The sequence below is a fragment of the Anguilla rostrata genome, chromosome 2, assembly GCF_018555375.3.
Source record: "Anguilla rostrata isolate EN2019 chromosome 2, ASM1855537v3, whole genome shotgun sequence".
NCBI classification, from domain to species: domain Eukaryota; kingdom Metazoa; phylum Chordata; class Actinopteri; order Anguilliformes; family Anguillidae; genus Anguilla; species Anguilla rostrata.
The window spans coordinates 22,988,830-23,007,044 of NC_057934.1; the positions used below are offsets into that span (position 1 = coordinate 22,988,830).

Consider the following 18,215-nt stretch of genomic DNA (forward strand, 5'->3'; position numbering starts at 1 on the left):
GTGTGTAATCTGAGACCACTGCATATGTGATCTCCGTTATCTTCGTTCCGCAGGTCTCTGCTGTATCTCCGCTATGTCTCTACTGCGTGCGCTGTAGATCCACAGTGATCCGTGTCTATATCCGCCAGACTTGCTCCTTCTAATCAATAGCTCCCCCTGGAGAAATGAAATCGATAGCAAATTTCAGGGGAAAAGGTTGGGATGTGAGTTTTTGATAAGTTGTGGGCGAGAATTTAATATCGCTAGTGCTCTTGACGTCAAGTCTCTACAGTACAGGGTGTCAATGGCCTGTTAAAATTTTTAGAATCGCTGAGGACAGCTGTCTGGCAGTACAAGTGTCATCACTAGGTACAGCTGTGTGTCATTGCTAGGGCAGCTTTAAGTACAGCTGTGTCTCATCTCTAGAGCAGCTGTGAGGTACAGCTGTGTCTCATCTGTAGAGCAGCTGTGAGGTACAGCTGTGTCTCATCTGTAGAGCAGCTGTGAGGTACAGCTGTGTCTCATTGATAGGGTAGCTTTGAGGTACAGCTGGGTGTCATTGCTAGCTGTGAGGTACAGTTGTGTCTCATCACTAGGGCAGCTGTGAGGTACAGCTGTGTCTCATCTGTAGAGCAGCTGTGAGGTACAGCTGTGTCTCATTGATAGGGCAACTTTGAGGTACAGCTGGGTGTCATTGCTAGCTGTGAGGTACAGTTGTGTCTCATCACTAGGGCAGCTGTGAGGTACAGCTGTGTCTCATCACTAGGGCAGCTGTAAGGTACAGCTGTGTCTCATCACTAGGGCAGCTGTGAGGTACAGCTGTGTCATCACTAGGGCAGCTGTGAGATACAGCTGTGTCTCATCTGTAGAGCAGCTGTGAGGTACAGCTCTGTCTCGTCTGTAGAGGACCTGTGAGGTACAGCTGTGTCTCATCTGTAGAGCAGCTGTGAGGTACAGCTATGTGTCATCTAGTGCGACTGCTTAAACCAGGGTTCTCAGAGGCAGAAGAGTGATGGGAGCCATGTTTTTACTTAAACTAATAAATGGTCGTATGGAGGGTCCCCCTGGGAAAAGTGACACTGCTGCAGTCTCCTGGGGGAAACCAGGGCCCCTGTTTGTTTCTCTGGTTATTGTACAGGTGCTTGCACAACTGTGTGTGAGTGAGTTTGAGTGATGCCACTGCAATGTGTTTGGGTTTTCTCAGAGGGATGGAGGATTCCAACATAATGAATTAGAGCTTTATCACACTTTGTCAATATTCCCTCTCTCGTCTCTCTCTTCTCCCCTCCCCCCTTCAATCTGTCTCCCTCCTTCCTCTGGATATTTTTCATAGGTGTCAATAAAGCCATACGACCCACTTGCACTTTAGGCAGGATTTGTTGCTTGCTGAAGCAGTCAGGCCGATGTTATTCTGGCGAGAGTAAGAGAGAGACAGAGAGAGTCAGAGAGAGCACACGCTACAGAAGGAGCGGAAAAGAAAGTAGCAGAAGAGAGATAGGGATATTACCGTTTGATTGTTCTCCACACTAGCGATGATTCATTGACTAAAGCATTTTTTGGTCAATTTTTTTTTGGTCAAAAAAAAGCAAATTTTATTGTTATTTCTATAGATTTATGTTGAATTGCCTGAGATGAGTATATGATGGCCAGAGCACAGTTCCTGCCTTTTGCTTTTTGCCTGCCATCTGTCCTCCTCTCCGTTTGTAGGAGGGTATTTTCAAGAGTCTCACAGATGTCTGTGATGCCAATTCTGTCTTCATGGGGACAGCCACGCTCAAGTCAAACTTTCAAGGCTTTTCATCCTAAAAGCTTTTCTGACACTGCAACCCTGCATTCTTCATTCTGTACAGATGTACACCTGCATGCAGTGATGCGCTCGGGCACACACACTCTGTCTATCTCTCTCACACACATACACGAACACATGCACATGCACACACACACACACACACACACGCACGCATGCACACATGCACACACACACATGCACACACACACACGTGCATGCACACACGCACACTCGCGCACGCACACACGCATGCACACGCGCGCACGCACACATGCATGCACACGCACACACGCAAGCACACACGCACACACGCTTTCGCAAACGCTGCCTCCTCAACAGTTTGGTGTTATTTTAGGACAGGTCGATAGGACTGTGCGAGGATGAGCCGATATAAAGTGTTGAGAGAGATGGAGAGTGACGGGTTATGTGTCGATGCTGTGCTCTATCCTGACATCGGATGATTACTTTGTCTGCATATGAACAACGCTGCTTATTACAAGCCCATTTGTCTGGGCCTGGCCTGTCAGCTACTGTTGTTGAAAAGCCATTTAAGAGACGATTTATAAAAACAGCCGCGGAGCCTCCGCATGTTAGAAAGAAACTTCTATAAACCGCCCCCCCCCCCCCAGCCCTTTCCACTTTAATGTGCCGGGAGAGTCACATGCTGTGTAAATAAGTTTGCTCTGAAGTATCCTGGGTAGCACATGCAAGTAAAGGGATGGTCTTTGGTGCAAGCAGTATAGCCAGGTGGTACAATGGCCATAACAGTGTGTGTGCGAGCGTGTGTGCAGCGTGTATGTGTATGTGCGTTAGAGTTGAAAGACTGCATCAAGTTCAGCACCTCCAACCCTGTCTGGCCCTGCACTTTGTAAGTCAGTCAGCCCCCCCCACCCCACCCCCCAACCACAGTTGTTGCTTGTTCTCTTGCTGCCTTTCTGCACAAGTCTGCTTCTTCATCGCAGCTGAGATGCAGACAGTTTAAATTCCCTTGGAAATTTTAAGTGGTGAATGGCTCAGGAGATAAGGCTACGCCATCTCTCCGATACCAGTGTTACCATTCGTTCACTATTATTGTTTGAATATTTTTTAATTAGTTATTTTTTTCTTCTGAAAAAACAGATACTCATCTGAAGCTGAACCTGAGAGACTGCAGCATTGCCATCATCCACTTCACTCAGTCTGTCATCAGAAACCTGAGCAAAGATCATGTTGTGTTCAAATTAGTGTGGCTTAAAAACATAATGCATTGTGTTTATGTGTTAATAAACAGCCCTGCCCTACAGCTCAGCTCGGATCGATTATATCCCCTGCAAATGCCCTAGTAAGGTCAATATGAGATTGATGACTCGAGCTTTGATTAGTCTCTTTATGATGAATTGCGGCCACCGCCCTTCTGCTTGAACTCAGTGGAGGAAGAGCCTTTGTCTGAGATGTGCAGGAAGGCAGCAGTAAAGGCTAACCAGAGCTTTAGGTGACTTAATTTCCTAGAGTTCCTAGACAACAGCCAAGCCCATGTATTAAGCAGTGAAACCTTTGTTCTGAAAATGGGGATTTGACCAAAGCATATCTGTGCTTTTTCCTTTCATCTGTCTTCATAAGTAAGAACACCATTGATAAGGGATACTTTAATACTGTCATGTCTTAGGCTGTCTGACCCTCATATAAATCCCAGCTTGCACTGCTCTACTTCTCTGCCTCTGTGAAAATGGCATTAGCCTTACTTGTTTCTTAAAAAGCATTCCTGATTAATTATGTTTATTCATATTCTGTAAACTCCTAATTGCTATACAAGTGGTCTACATACAGTGAGATAGTGGTTGGTGTGTTAGCTGGATTTTCCACCCTATTTTTCTGGATGAATTTTTATTGTGTCATTGTGAAGTCATTATTATCCAAATGTGTACATGTGCAGTTACTCAGCTGCAGCTCATGGCTGTATCAAAATAATAAGCACAGATAAGCATTTGGAATGATTATATTATTAAGACCATGAGTTCCGTAATTCAGACATGCACACATAGGGGCTAACGACATACACATGAGTTTCTCCTCTGTAGGTTAGTAGGTATGTCTGAAGGGTAGAGGGTGTGTTTGTCCTTTAGGTTAGTAGGTATTTCTGAAGGGTAGACGGTGAGTTTATCCTCTGTAGGTTAGTAGGTATGTCTGAAGGGTACAGGGTGAGTTTCTCCTCTATAGGTTCATAGGTATATGTGAAGGTTAGACGATGAGGTTCTTCTCTGTGGGTTAGTAGGTATATCTGAAGGGTAGAGGGTGAGTTTCTCCGTTGTAGGTTTATTGGTATGTCTGAAGGGTAGAGGGTGAGTTTCTCCTCTATAGGTTCGTAGGGATGTCTGAAGGATAGAGTATGAGGTTCTTATCTGTAGGTTAGTAGGTATGTCTGAAGAGTAGAGGATGAGGTTCTCTGTAGGTTAGTAGGTATATCTGAAGGGTAGAGGGTGAGTTTCTCCTCTGTGGGTCAGGTGGTATGTCTGAAGAGTAGAGGGTGAGTTTCTCCTTTCGGTTAGTACGCATGTGTGAAGGTTAGAGGGTTAGTTTCTCCTCTTGGGTCAGGAGGTATGTCTGAAAGGGAGAGGGTGAGTTTATTTTCTGTAGGTTAGTAGTTTTGTCTGCAGGGTAGAGGGTGAGTTTCTCCTCTGTGGGTCAGGTGGTATGTCTGAAGGGGACAGGGTAAGTTTCTTCTGCTTTGGTTAGTAGGCATGTCTGAAGGGTAGAGGGTGAGCTTCTCCTCTGTAGGTTAGTAGGTATGTCTGAAGGGTAGAGGGTGAGTTTCTCCTCTGTAGGTTAGTAGCTATATCTGAAGGGTATAGAGTGAGTTTCTCCTCTAGGTTAGTAGGTATGTCTGAAAGGCAGAGGGTTAGTTTCTCCTTTATGTTAGTAGGTATTTCTGAAGGGTATAGGGTGAGTTTCTTCTCGTCGGTGAACTGGTATGTCTGAAGGGTAGAGGGTGAGTTTCTCCTCTGTACGTTAGTAGGTATGTCTGAAGGGTAGAGGGTGGTTTTTCCTCTGTAGGTTAGTAGGTATGTCTGAAGGGTAGAGGGTGAGTTTCTCCTCTGTTGGTTAGTAGGTATGTCTGAAGGGTAGAGGGTGAGTTTCTCCTTTGTAGGTTAGTAGGTATGTCTGAAGGGTAGAGGGTGAGTTTCTCCTCTGTAGGTTTGTAGGTATGTCTGAAGGGTAGAGGGTGAGCTTCTCCTCTAGGTTCGTAGGTATGTCTGTGTGGCAAACGAGCCTGCCACAGGCCACCGAAGTGGCTTTCCAAAGGGCCCTCCAGCACAGAGACACAGGGAGACGACGTTCAAACAATCTACGTTTATTTTTGAGGGTGCCAAGATGGTACAGCCAAAGAGCAGATGTTAACACTGTCATGACAGAGGCTCTCCCTTGTGTGAGTGGGGATGGCAGATTTAACCTGTGCGCACTGATTACCTCACTACGCACAGGTGCAGCCACCCCTGTTTCTGGGTCCAATTAGCCTGGCCAATTATCTAACCGATTAGCCAGGTCTAATTAGCTTGACCAGGGCAGGTGTGGCTGCTTAAGCCAGCCATCCCCACACCACAGTCTGACGCGGAGAGGGTGAGTTTCTCCTCCGTAGGTTAGTAGGTATGTCTGAAGGGTAGAGGGTGGTTTGTCCTCTGTAGGTTAGTAGGTATGTCTGAAGGGGAGAGGGTGAGTTTCTCCTCTGTACATTAGTAGGTATGTCTGAAGGGTAGAGGGTGGTTTGTCCTCTGTAGGTTAGTAGGTATGTCTGAAGGGGAGAGGGTGAGTTTCTCCTCCGTAGGTTAGCTATATCTGAAGGGTATAGAGTGAGTTTCTCCTCTAGGTTAGTAGGTATGTTTGAAGGGTAGAGGGTGAGTTTCTTCTCTGTAGGTTAACTGGTATGTCTGAAGGGTAGAGGGTGAGTTTCTCCTCTAGGTTAGTAGGTATGTCTGAAGGGTATAGAGTGAGTTTCTCCTCTAGGTTAGTAGGTATGTTTGAAGGGTAGAGGGTGAGTTTCTCCTCTGATAGTGGGTTTATCTGAAGGGTTGAGGATGTGGTTCTTCTCTGTAGGTTATTAGGTATGTCTGACGGGTAGGGGGTGAGTTTCTCCTCTGTGGGTCTGGTGGTATGTCTGAAGGGTAGAAGGTGAGTTTCTCCTTTACATTAGTAGGTATGTCTGAAGGGTAGAGGGGGAGTTTCTTTTCTGTAGGTTAACTGGTATGTCTGAAGGGTAGAGGGCAGGTTTCTCCTTTGTGGGTCATTTGGTATGTCTGATGGGTAGAGGGTGAGTTTCTCCTCTGATAGTTAGTTGCTATGTCTGAAGGGTATAGAGTGAGTTTCTCCTCTAGGTTAGTAGGTATGTCTGAAGAGGAGAGGGTGAGTTTCTCCTCTGTAGGTTAGTTGGTATGTCTGAAGGGTAGAGGGTGAGTTTCTCCTCTGATGGTTTGTGTGTTTATCTGAAGGGTTGAGGATGTGGTTCTTCTCTGTGGGTTATTAGGTATGTCTGACGGGTAGGGGGTGAGTTTCTCCTTTAGGTTAGTAAATATGTCTGAAGGGTAGAGGGTGAGTTTCTCCTCTGTGGGTCTGGTGGTATGTCTGAAGGGTAGAAGGTGAGTTTCTTCTTTACATTAGTAGGTATGTCTGAAGGGTAGAGGGGGAGTTTCTTTTCTGTAGGTTAACTGGTATGTCTGAAGGGTAGAGGGCGAGTTTCTCCTTTGTGGGTCATTTGGTATGTCTGATGGGTAGAGGATGTGGTTCTTCTCTGTAGGTTAGTAGGAATATCTGAAGAGTAGGTATATCTAGGATATATATAGGATATCTCTGTAGTTTACTAGGGCGACATAGCTCAGGAGGTACGAGCGGTTGTCTGGCAGTCGGAGGGTTGCCAGTTTGATCCCTGCCCTGGGCGTGTCGAAGTGTCCTTGAGCAAGACACCGAACCCCTAACTGCTCTGGTGAATGAGAGGCATCAATTGTAAAGCGCTTTGGGTATAAGCGCTATATAAATGCAGTCCATTTACCATTTATGTCTGACGGGTAGAGGGTGAGTTTCTCCTTTAGGTTAGTAAATATGTCTGAAGGGTAGAGGGTGAGTTTCTCCTCTGTGAGTCTGGTGGTATATCTGAAGGGTAGAGTGTGAGTTTCTTCTCTGCAGGTTAGTAGGTATGTCTGAAGAGTAGAGGGTGCGTTTCTCCTCTGTAGGCATGTCTGAAGGGTAGAAGGTGAGTTTCTCCTTTACATTAGTACGATGTCTGAAGGGTAGAGGGGGAGTTTCTTTTCTGTAGGTTAACTGGTATGTCTGAAGGGTAGAGGATGAGGTTCTCAGTTGTATATCTGGTAATATAAAGGCCTCAGCCATGCTTTAACCCCTCTATTAACCAACCTACCTCACCCCCCTTGTTTTTTTCTGCAGGGCGCCCCAAAGCCTATTGCTATGGAGCCCTGCTTTGGGGGTAAGGCCGCTGTGCTCACCGTCTTCATGTGTCTCCCTCAAGGCTCATCCACAGTGCCACCTCCTGGCCAATCTGGTATGTACACTGATTAAAGTCGCGCTTGCAGGAAAACTTCCTGGTTAAAGCCTTGTAGGGGACATGCCGCTACTTCTCATAGTGGGGCACCAAACTGTAGAAGATATACATCAATATCCTCACAGGTGGCGCTAGCATATAATAATCAGTCTCATAATAATTAAATATACAAACTATAAATTGGCAATTCACATTAATAATTAAATTAATTATTATTAAAATTACTCAATAATAGTCTATCTTAACCAAATATAATATACATTCAGCTAGTACTAACTTAATATAAATGATTTAGCTAAGGATTGAAGGTATTCTATTAAATTCTTTGGATTAGCAGCGGCTGACTTAATTCAACAAGGGTAATATAAATACAGACAACCGTGTAAATATAATAAAGTTTATTAAACACAAAGTCCCAAAACCGCAAAGCCCAATTCTCTACAATGATGTATAACAAACTATGAGTGCATGTGTGTGTAGGTTTTGTGTGTGCATGTGAGTATGTGTGTGAGGAGTGTTGGATGTTCTCCTACAGGGGGTTGTGTACCGCGTACACGTGTTTACGGAGAACAAAGGAACAAGATGGAGGGGTTTTTGAATCTAGACAAAGCTAGTGAGAAACAATGGCGTATGAAGCATACCAAAGAGATACAGGGTAACTGAATAGCTATATATGTGTGTTTGATAGAGATCAACATGCTGTGTTATGACCGGTTAGTAATTAATATAGATCACATGCAAGATAAGTTCTGTGCGTGACATATATTAAAACTAACGCAGCGCGGTGGATGGCTTAGAGCCAACCGAGCATACGGAATGTTTACATTTATCATTAAAACACAATAACGGTCAGTTAGGTACATCCAATCATAAATGTGGCTACATTCGGTCCATCGATAATTATACTAAGCCCAGAGTTACTGCCTTACCTGAGTGTCCTTTGCTTTGGGTTGGTTGTTAGAAAATGTTTCCTGGGTTCCAGTGCGAAGTCTGTGGAGGTCGTGGTGGAAAGGGGAAACTGGTCGCCCTTTCTGTTCCAAAACACGCAACTGGATCCTCCACTAGTCACTTGCTTCTTTTGACTCGCTCTGCAGGATGTCGTGCGTAGCTTTCCTGGTTCTTTGATCACCTCTAATCATAGGAGCGCTTTGGGCGCCTTGTTCCTCCAGCAGCCGGTAGCCAAGGATATTAAGGCCTAACTTCATTGCACGCCTTGCAAACTCTTCCTGGCATGTGGACTCACATGAGATGGAGACGGGAGAAGAGTGGCGAGTCCAGGGAGAGAAAAATGGAAGAGAGTAATGGAAAAGAGAAAAATGGGGGGAAAAGTACGAAACAACGGCAACCTTCGTTTGTTTTATTGAAGACTGCGCGTTTTGAATTTACAGTAAGCCAATACTGTTGCAAGAGAGCTGTAGTAGGGGGCGTGGTTAAGTGAGTCACTTTGAGGTGGAAATGTGGGCTTTGTAGTTCTGTGTCTTTTGTAGGCCATAGTACCTACAGCCTGTATATTCAAACTGTATATTAATTGTAAGTTTATTGTAAGTATACAATTGTATATTGTAAATAGGAAACAATTGTGTAGACTTTATCATGATACAGGGCACTGTATATCCTGCATATGTTACAAGCTAAAGTATAAAATGTGTATTTTTTTGGATATATAGGTATTGCAAACAATCTGTACATTGTAGGCTACTGAATACAATTTCTTCTTGAAGGGAACAAAGCAGAGATACTGTAAATCTGGCACTCTCTAGGCTAGTAGTGTTGCTGTTTTTTTGTCTACGTGATCAGTTATTGATAGGTTAATGTCACTGATTGGCTCGAGTTGTCACTCACTGGGAAATTAGGTTCCTAATTAGAACTCACCAGTCCCTAATTCGACGGAAGGAATGAAAACCGAAAGTACTGTCTGCTGGTCTCAAAGGCCAAATATCAATATTCCTGAAGTAAAATAATGAAAAGGCTTCGCATATGAGTGAGTAAAGAGATGTGCCTTCATTTTGGTTCCTATGGCAACCAAGGATAAACTAAGATCAAATGTACTTTGATGCATCGCGAGATTAAGCTGTATAAGTGAGGTGTAAAAAATACACACAATTTATTAAGTATAAATAAATGATATTTAGAAGAAACCACATCAGAAATAGAAATTGAAAGCACTCTGGAAAGAAAACCCACATTGTACAATAAATGTTGTGTAATATGACATTTCCCCATGATTAATGAATCACAAGTCTAAAGTAACAGTGGGTGTAAAGTGTAGTTGTGTAAGGTCAGAGCAGGTGTAAAGTTCACCTGTGTACGGTCAGAGCAGGTGTAAAGTGCACTTGTGTAAGGTCAGAGCAGGTGCAAAGTGCACTTGTGTATGGTCAGAGCAGGTGTAAAGTGCACTTGTGTGAGGCCGGGGCAGGTTTAAAGTGCACTTGTGTAAGGTCAGAGCAAGTGTAAAATGCTATTGTGTAAGGTCAGAGCAGGTGTAAAGTGCACTTGTGTAAGGTAAGAGCCTGTGTAAAATGCAGACATGGAAAGTAAGAGCATGTGTTAAAGGTACTTGCTAGGACCATGGGAGTTTCCTTTTTTATGCATGTAGTTCCATCCAAGCAGTAAGTAATGGAACTTTCTGAACCCAGTTTTAAGCAATCAAGACTTTTATTTTATTATTAGACTTTAATCTTCAAAAATCATTTGGTTTCCACAGGGATATCCAATGTTATCTTATCCAATGTTGCTGGAAGCTTTTGTTCTTCCCAATCACTGTGATATATAATTATACTAATGAATGAATCAGTCTCCAATCAAGACCTTGATTAGTCCATTAATTGACCATTTTGGCGCAGAGCTCAAAAAAAGACCTCTACCCACACTTGCCCTTTTGGGATGAGTGGACACTCCTGGTTCAGAGACTTGCACCCTTGTGCCAGCAAGCTCTTCTGTTGGTCCTTAATTGTTTAATTTGCCATGTTTATGCCGCAGTTGACTGCTTGCCACTAATTACGGTGTAGTGCCAGTCATAACACCTTGAGCACGTGGACTGAAATGCAGGTTAGATATTTCACAGAGCACATGTTCATGAAAGACTTGTGACCCTGACAGAATTAGTGTGCCGCTATGAAAGGTGCTTGGGGAAGGTCGCGGAAGAAGAGGCTGAACTGAGCAGCATGGTGGCTGTTCTGGAGATGCCTGCTCATATGCAACAGGTTGACAGATAGCAAAATACAGTATGAAAGTTAACGGTGTGACCATGCTCTAGGAAATTAAGCTCACAGGGTCTCCTTTGAGCTGGGGTGATGGGGTGAGGGTGTCTGTTAATGAAGCAGGCATGTGCACACCAAGCGGCCAAAACCAGACTTCGTTTTTGAAACTCACTTCCTGGTCTTGTTGAGAGACGTTGCTCACTAGCGCCACTGCGGTTGGCTCCAGTATAGGTGTTTCCATATCCGGTTTCCATGTAAGTCTACAGTACAAATGCGGTCAGAATACAAAGTTAATAATTTTTTCTCACAAGAACAAGTAGTGTGTATTTTACACAATATGTTTATTTTATTCGTATTATGACTGTCCATGGGCCGATTTCATGATTTATTGTGTCATATGGTCACTGTTATAATATTTGTTGTGGACTAATGAGGTACAGTTTGTCACTTCCTGATTACTGCAGAGGACTAAGCTACAGTAGGGGCTATAGTCTATGGTCACTGGGGTGGGAGGTGGCACCTCTTGGCCTTGACATTGCGGCTCCGACTCATCATCCACGGTCCACCTGTGCGAAGTGTGGACCGTGGAAAATGCAGGCATCCCATTTCGTAGTGATTTCATTATGGCGTGTGCTATTTACAGCTGCACTGATCGACCATAAAATAATCCTCTGAAGTTTTTCTCGGCAGCCAAGTCGTTTTTATTATTTCCTTTAGCCTACTTAACCAAATAATTAGTTAGCAGAAAGCATAATCAGCTAACGCTTATTTGCTATATTTGGTAGTCCAGTATACTAAAACAGTTTGTAACTTCGGCTACCAAGCCATAGCTAGCTTGCTAACCCTAATCGGCAAATATTCAATCTGTCAAACGTGTTTGTTGGCTTGTCAGTCATGTACATTCCGTAAATGTCTACCTGGGCCATGCGGATGTGACAAAGTGACTATAATCCAGATTTTGGGATAAACTGCTAAATTTTCAGTTTCACGAAACAAATTAAGAGTCTTAAGGTTTATGATTTAATTTGCTGGATAACATACAACACACGGTGAAATCACACACACAGAATTTAATGAAATTAACCATCTTTGTAAGACTGGCATTTAGAACGGAACATGTTTTTAGCTTTTAAGAGACCGACAAGAGCTTTTAAGCCAGAATCGGTCCTGGGGGCTCCTTGCATATGTTGGCTTTTTTCCATTGGTTTAGATGATCTACAAGACAAAAAAACAAATAATTAGAAATTCAATGTAGCCTACATTATTTTTGTCTTCATGCACCAGGTGGAAAACTTGCTCTACAAAGAGCGTTGTCATTTACACGCCTGCAGCTCAGTTATTAAAATACTTGGTAGATTTGTTAATTGCCGCTAATCGGTCAGCTAGCGTCACCCAGTGAGTGAACACCACAAACGGCGGTGGAGTAACAGTTATTGGCTCATTAACTGACTGTGGCGAAAACCTACAATAACTTGCTCAGTCAACAAGAAAGTTATGAAAATTAGCCTAGTCAAAAATCACCAGTATGCATCTCTGATTGATTGACCATCAGTGTAGTCGATGTTCTTCCCCTGTGGTTCATATTGCTAATGCGTGAGCTAACCACGGATATCCTACCTAGCTCATTGGCAAGCTGATATGCTAGCTAAGCATGTTTTGCTGAGAAACATAAATTGAAGATATCTGAATATAATTAGTGTGGTTGCCTTAGGCAAACACACTATTATTATTGCACATATTATTTATTATTATTATTATTATTATTATTATTATTATTACTATTATTATTATTATTATTATTATTATTATTATTATTATTAGGGGTCCAAGCAGCAAAGCTGGTGGAACCCTATTGTTTTTGTTATTGTTAGGATTATTCTTATTATTTTTCTCCGGTAAAAGTGTGGCTCAGCAACCATGAGTCCTAGAGCAACCAAATTTGGCAGGTGGGTTCCTACTACTGACTATTGATCTGACTTATGGTGTGGGAGTTATGGCCTTTTACGCATAACCCTTTGTTATAGGGCCCCCCACTACTCAGGCACTAAAAATCACCTATGTCGGCCAGATGGTGGCACTATAACAAAGGGTTATGCGTAAAAGGCCATAACTCCCACACCATAAGTCAGATCAACACAAAACTTCATTGACCGATGCATCTGAATGTGCTCTACAGCTTTGCTTTTGGGAGCACCTATGTCCGCCATATTGTTTGCCCGCCATTTGGACTTTTTTATTAGTTGGGGTGCGGAAGAGCTGGAGCTCCAAATCTAAATGTTACGACATCTAGTAAACTTCTTTACGGCAAGCGACATCCATGGCGACGTAAGTAATCCGACACCGTAGGGTCTAGTTTTTATCAGTGAGCGGAGGGTCTGAACGTCGGGGAAGCAATGGAAGACAGTGCCACCCAGAGTGCATGCTAGGCTACCAAAAGTTTGTTAGTAAAAGCTTTTTATGAGGATGAATGATTACTTTTCTTTGGCATGGATCCATTTGAAGACAGTATCGGGTGAGTTCGTTTAGTCTTTGAATCTGTCATTATGCTGAGAAATAGCTAAACCATTTTATTGATAGGTTCTGAGTTTCTGTGCAAACGCGCGAAAACACGCTGGTATAATTAAACAATGAAGGTAATAAAAATATAGTCCGCTTCATTCCGTTGCTACCATAACATAACAGGCAACATTGTGTCTACAGCTGCAGTTTCTCGCTGCAATTACTAATATTGAATATAAACAAAAGACGCAATTTATGCTGTACTCTACCAATGTCTAAATAAATAATACGGTACTCTGAGCGTAGGAAGCAGTTAGCAAGGATGGCGAGTTGATATTTTTTGCTACTACAAGTTTGTTAGTAAAAGCTTTGAGAGGATGAATCATTACTTTTCTTTGGCATGGATCCATTTGAACACAATATTGGGTGAGTTCGTTTAGTCTTTAAATCCGTATTCTCAATTTATTCTCTAAATTGACTGTAAGCTTAGGGTTGTAACTAGTTAGCTGTTTCGTAGGTGACTTAGTTAATGCACTCGTCTTAACTATTGCTTGTATTTTTGCATAGACTGCGTTGTTGCTGTTCTTGTTTGTGTTAGTGTTAATCAGTTTAACCTACAGGGTCCAAGTTGAACTATGCGGTTGTTCCCTGCACTTGGAACGGTACTCTAGGGTTTTGGACACACTTGTTCCTGATTATGATTATACACTTTGTTGCACATCGCTCTAGATAAGAGCGTCTGCCAAATGCCTGTAATGTAATGTTATGTAATATTCCGTAGCAACAAGATAAACCCGACATTAGCCCTAACATCTGCCAATACAGCAGTGAAAACACTGCTCACTGAATAACGAAATAAACAAGACAAAGTTTTTAGAAATTATGCCATGTCATTCTACAGTCAATATCTGGGACTAATCATTGAATAAATATACAATCTTACCACTGGTTTTACGTGTAGAGATGTCCCTTTTGAGACTGAGTGGTCATATATTGTCTTGGACAATCCATTTGTGATATATACGCAAATTTTGTTATACCTGGGTAGGCTAACTTCAAAGATTGCTGTGCGTAATACCACACCGGTTGCTTACGGCGTTGTCGCCCTTTTTAGTACAATTTGGCTTGATTGACAATTCATTTATTCAGTAGGTGAGAGTATAAGCTTTCTAACGATGTATAACATGTCTGATTTTGCTTTTGGAATAGCGTTTTATCGGTCAGCGCAACCGAAAATTTTCTTATATGCCAGTGTCTGAATAAATAATGCGGTAGGCTACTCTGCGAGCAGCACGCAGTTCGCGGGTTGATATTTCGTCTTTTGTTTAGTTTTTTCTCAATGTCCTGTCTATTATTTGAAATGTGTATTATTATTCTATCTGTCTCTGAGGCACTCTGAAATGTGCATTCTCTGCTAACCTGAGTAATGGATTGGAATATGTGTCTGACGTAGTGTTGCACGGTATACCAATACTTCAGCAGTTTTTCGGTACTTAAAAAAAGAAACTTTGGTATTAGAATTTTCCGACATTCGGTAGTTTTGTGTCAAATGTAAAAGCCAGGGAAATGTGTCTCCCGTATTACCGATTGAGAGGATGAAAGGTGTAATTTGTCAGAATCTTCACTAGATGGCAGTAGCAACTAAGGTATCCAAGTCAGGTGACGTGCGCTTGTGCATTCCTGCTCGTTGATATAGCTCAAGCTTCGACTCAGTTAATTTCAGTAGCAATAGGTGTTCTAATTTGGAAATATTTTATTATAGGAAGATGTTATTGTTATTGTTATTAAAATATGCTGTTTTTAGATATATTTAAAGGTGAAAGACTTGTTTAAAGATTACTTAGTTTACAATTGTTTAATTTTTTTAATATATTTAATATATTTTTCTGTTGTTTAGTGTTGTAACACTATAGGCCTATGCTTGAACAGGCTTCAACTTAAAGGTTATTAATAAACCAGGTTTTTAATAAACCGTGAATTCCAAAATGAGGTCAACCCTTTTGGACATTAGGTTTCTGAAGGTATTTTCAGTATTGCTAGGTACCGAGTATTGAATCAGTATTGTTTCTGTATCCAGTATCGTGATACTAAACCTGGTATCGGTATCAAAGTCCAAATTTTGGTATTGTGACAACACTAATGTGACACCTTTTTTAGTTGCGGCATGGAAGCGCTGCAGCTGTACATACACGCCGGGCCATATATGTGTTACGACATGCCATCGAAGTGTTACGACATAGTAAAGGCCTTTACGGGAAGCGGCCAGGACACATCCATGGCGATGCAGCTAAGTCATCCGACAGCCTCTCTTAGCACAGAATTGGCCATAATTCATCAATATTTTATACAATCATCATGATATTCAGTAGATATGTTGGGTGAAGGTATATGATCATGAGGAAAAAGCCATTTTAAAATCGCTCCATAGGGGGCGCGACGGTGCCAATGCTTGGACCCCTCCCAACGCCACTTGCAGCAACCACCTAGCAACACCATAGAAACCACCTAGCAACACCCTAGCAACCACCCAGAACTCCATAGCAACACCCTTGTTATCACATAGAATACCCTAGCAACTGCCAAAAACTCCATAGCAACAACCTAGCAACACCCTAGTAACCACCTGTAACACCCTAGCAACAGCCTAGATCAACATAGCAGCCACCTAGCAACGCCCGATCAACCGCCTAGAACTCCATAGCAACCACCTAGCAACACCCTAGCAACCACCTGGATCACCATAGCAACTACCTAGTAACACCCTAGCGACTGCCTAGAACTTTGTAGCAACCACCTAGTAACACTTTAGCAACCGCCTACAAATCCATAGCAACCACCTAGCAACACCCTAGCAACCACCTAGAACTCCATAGCAAGCACCTAGCAAAACCCTAGCAACCGCCTATAACTCCATAGCAACCACCTAGTAACACCCTAGCAACCACCCACAACTCCATAGCAACCACCTAGCAACAGCCTAGAACTCCATAGCAACCACCCAGTAACACCTTAGCAACCGCCCACAAATCCATAGCAACCACTTAGCAACACCCTAGCAACTGCCTAGAACACACTAGTAAACGCCTAGAGCTCCATAGCAACCACCTAGCAACACCCTAGCAAACTCCAATTACTCCATAGCAATCACCTAGCAACACCCTATCAACCACCTAGAACTCCATAGCGACCACCTAGAACACCCTAGCAACCACCTAGAACTCCATAGCAACCACCTAAAACTTCATAGCAACCACCTAACAACACCCTAGCAACCGCCTAGAAACACCCTAGACACCACCTAAAACACCATAGTCACCGCCAGAGCAACATAGCAACTACCTACCACTGTTCACTCTGTTCAGCACAAAGTCGACTTTGCATTGGCGGGAACCACACTTCACAATTTCTGCAGGAATTGTTTAGTTAGTGTGGTTGCCTTAGGCAAACACACTATTATTATTGCACATATTATTATTATTAGTGTGGTTGCTTTAAGGCAACCACACTACTATTATCGCACATATTCTTTATTTATTATTATTCCACCCATTTTTTGGACCACTACTCCTCCCAGAGTTTTCGCACCACATACACGTGCCATATGTCAAATTGACCGGCTTATTTGGGAATCGTGTGCTATTACTTTGTGGAAAGTTTGGCTGCACGGTTTTTGAGAAATATTAATTTTTATGCCCAATTTTTCCCCATAGAGATGAATGGAGAAGGTGACGTCATTCATATGCGAACGGTGAAGTTACAGCATTGGTTGGCTTTGCACACGTGATGCGGTCCGCTCTACGGTCGCAGCAGCCAGGATAGGACATAGCTGAATGCGGAAGTCAACGCGATTAAACGGTATTCCAAATGCAAAATTACAAATGAAAACGCTGTCAGCTAGGTATATCAACAAACATATGGTCTGCCAAATGCCTGTAATGTAATATGGCTTAGGCATACCCAGAAGTCCTCAATAATAATAGTATTTCACAAGATATTACGCAAATTCGTTGACGACGTTTCGTCACATGCAGCGTCTTAGAATGCTAGTGCTAACAAAGAGCGAATGCGTTCTATGACATGATGACATAGCTTTCGGTTGACCTAAAAAAACGATATTTCAAAACCTAAAATAGACGTGCTGTTATACCTGGTTAGAAAGCTTATGCTCTCAGCTACTGAATAAACAAATTTTCAAACAAGCCAGACTTTGCGTCTTTGCATGCTAGTGCTAACAAAGAGCGAATGCATTCTATGAGATGATGGCATAGCTTTCGGTTGACCTAAAAAAACGATATTCCAAAACCTAAAATAGACGTGCTGTTATACCTGGTTAGAAAGCTTATTACATTACATTACAGGCATTTAGCAGACGCTCTTATCCAGAGCGACTTACACAACTTTTTACATAGCACTTTTACATTGTATCCATTTATACAGCTGGATATATACTGAAGCAATGCAGGTTAAGTACCTTGCTCAAGGGTACAACGGCAGTGTCCTTACCCGGGAATCGAACCTACGACCTTTCGGTTACAAGCGCAGTTCCTTACCCACTGTGCCACACTCCGCCAGCAGAGCTTATGCTCTCAGCTACTGAATAAACAAATTTTCAAACAAGCCAGACTTTACTAAAAAGTGCAACAACGCCGTCAACAAAACGTGTGCAGCAGCTTCAGGTCCGGTCTTACTCCAGAAAAAGACGTCAGCTTGTAATACCACACATACTGCATTGAGTGTTCTGTAACTTTGTAGTACAAACTGGCTTTATCTACACTTCATCGATCCAACAGGTGATAGAATAAGCTTTCTAACTATGTATAATATGTCACATTTTACTTTTGTAGTACTGTTTTATATTCCAGAGAGTTGGAAACTTTGGTCTCTTTATAACTGCATTGAGGCTAACAGGTAATAGACTATCCTCTGTCTATGAGTTGGTATCTACGGTAACAGATTAAACTCTGAATTGCAGCCCAGTTAAATGTTTTTAGTTGAATGGTAAAAATGAGCTGAACTTAACGTAAAACCATCAATCAATCAAATTAATCTCCCTAGACCTGTCTTGCTTTTTAAAATGGTGCGGTCGCGTAGTGTAGATATAGGGTTTTTCCAAGACCCTCTGAACTGGCCAGCTAGCTTTGTGATTCGCCGTCACTCGTCACAGCATACCGTGAGTAAAACACTGATCTCAAGTATTGATGAAGGGTTAATTTAGCTCTGAATA

At 42.6% G+C, this 18,215-nt stretch overlaps 1 protein-coding gene across 3 annotated transcripts in view; it reads left to right on the forward strand.

Moving 5' to 3' along the window:
• The window catches only part of atrnl1b (attractin-like 1b), a 268,072-nt gene that overhangs the window by 240,766 nt on the left and 9,091 nt on the right, over positions 1–18,215 (forward strand). For 2 of the 3 annotated variants that reach the window (XM_064321326.1, XM_064321327.1), the window contains exon 28: positions 7,178–7,292. The exons of the other annotated variant lie outside the window; for it this stretch is intronic. In XM_064321326.1, coding sequence (XP_064177396.1) covers positions 7,178–7,292 — 115 coding nt within the window. The remainder of the gene's footprint in view (positions 1–7,177; positions 7,293–18,215) is intronic. 3 annotated transcript variants of the gene reach the window in all.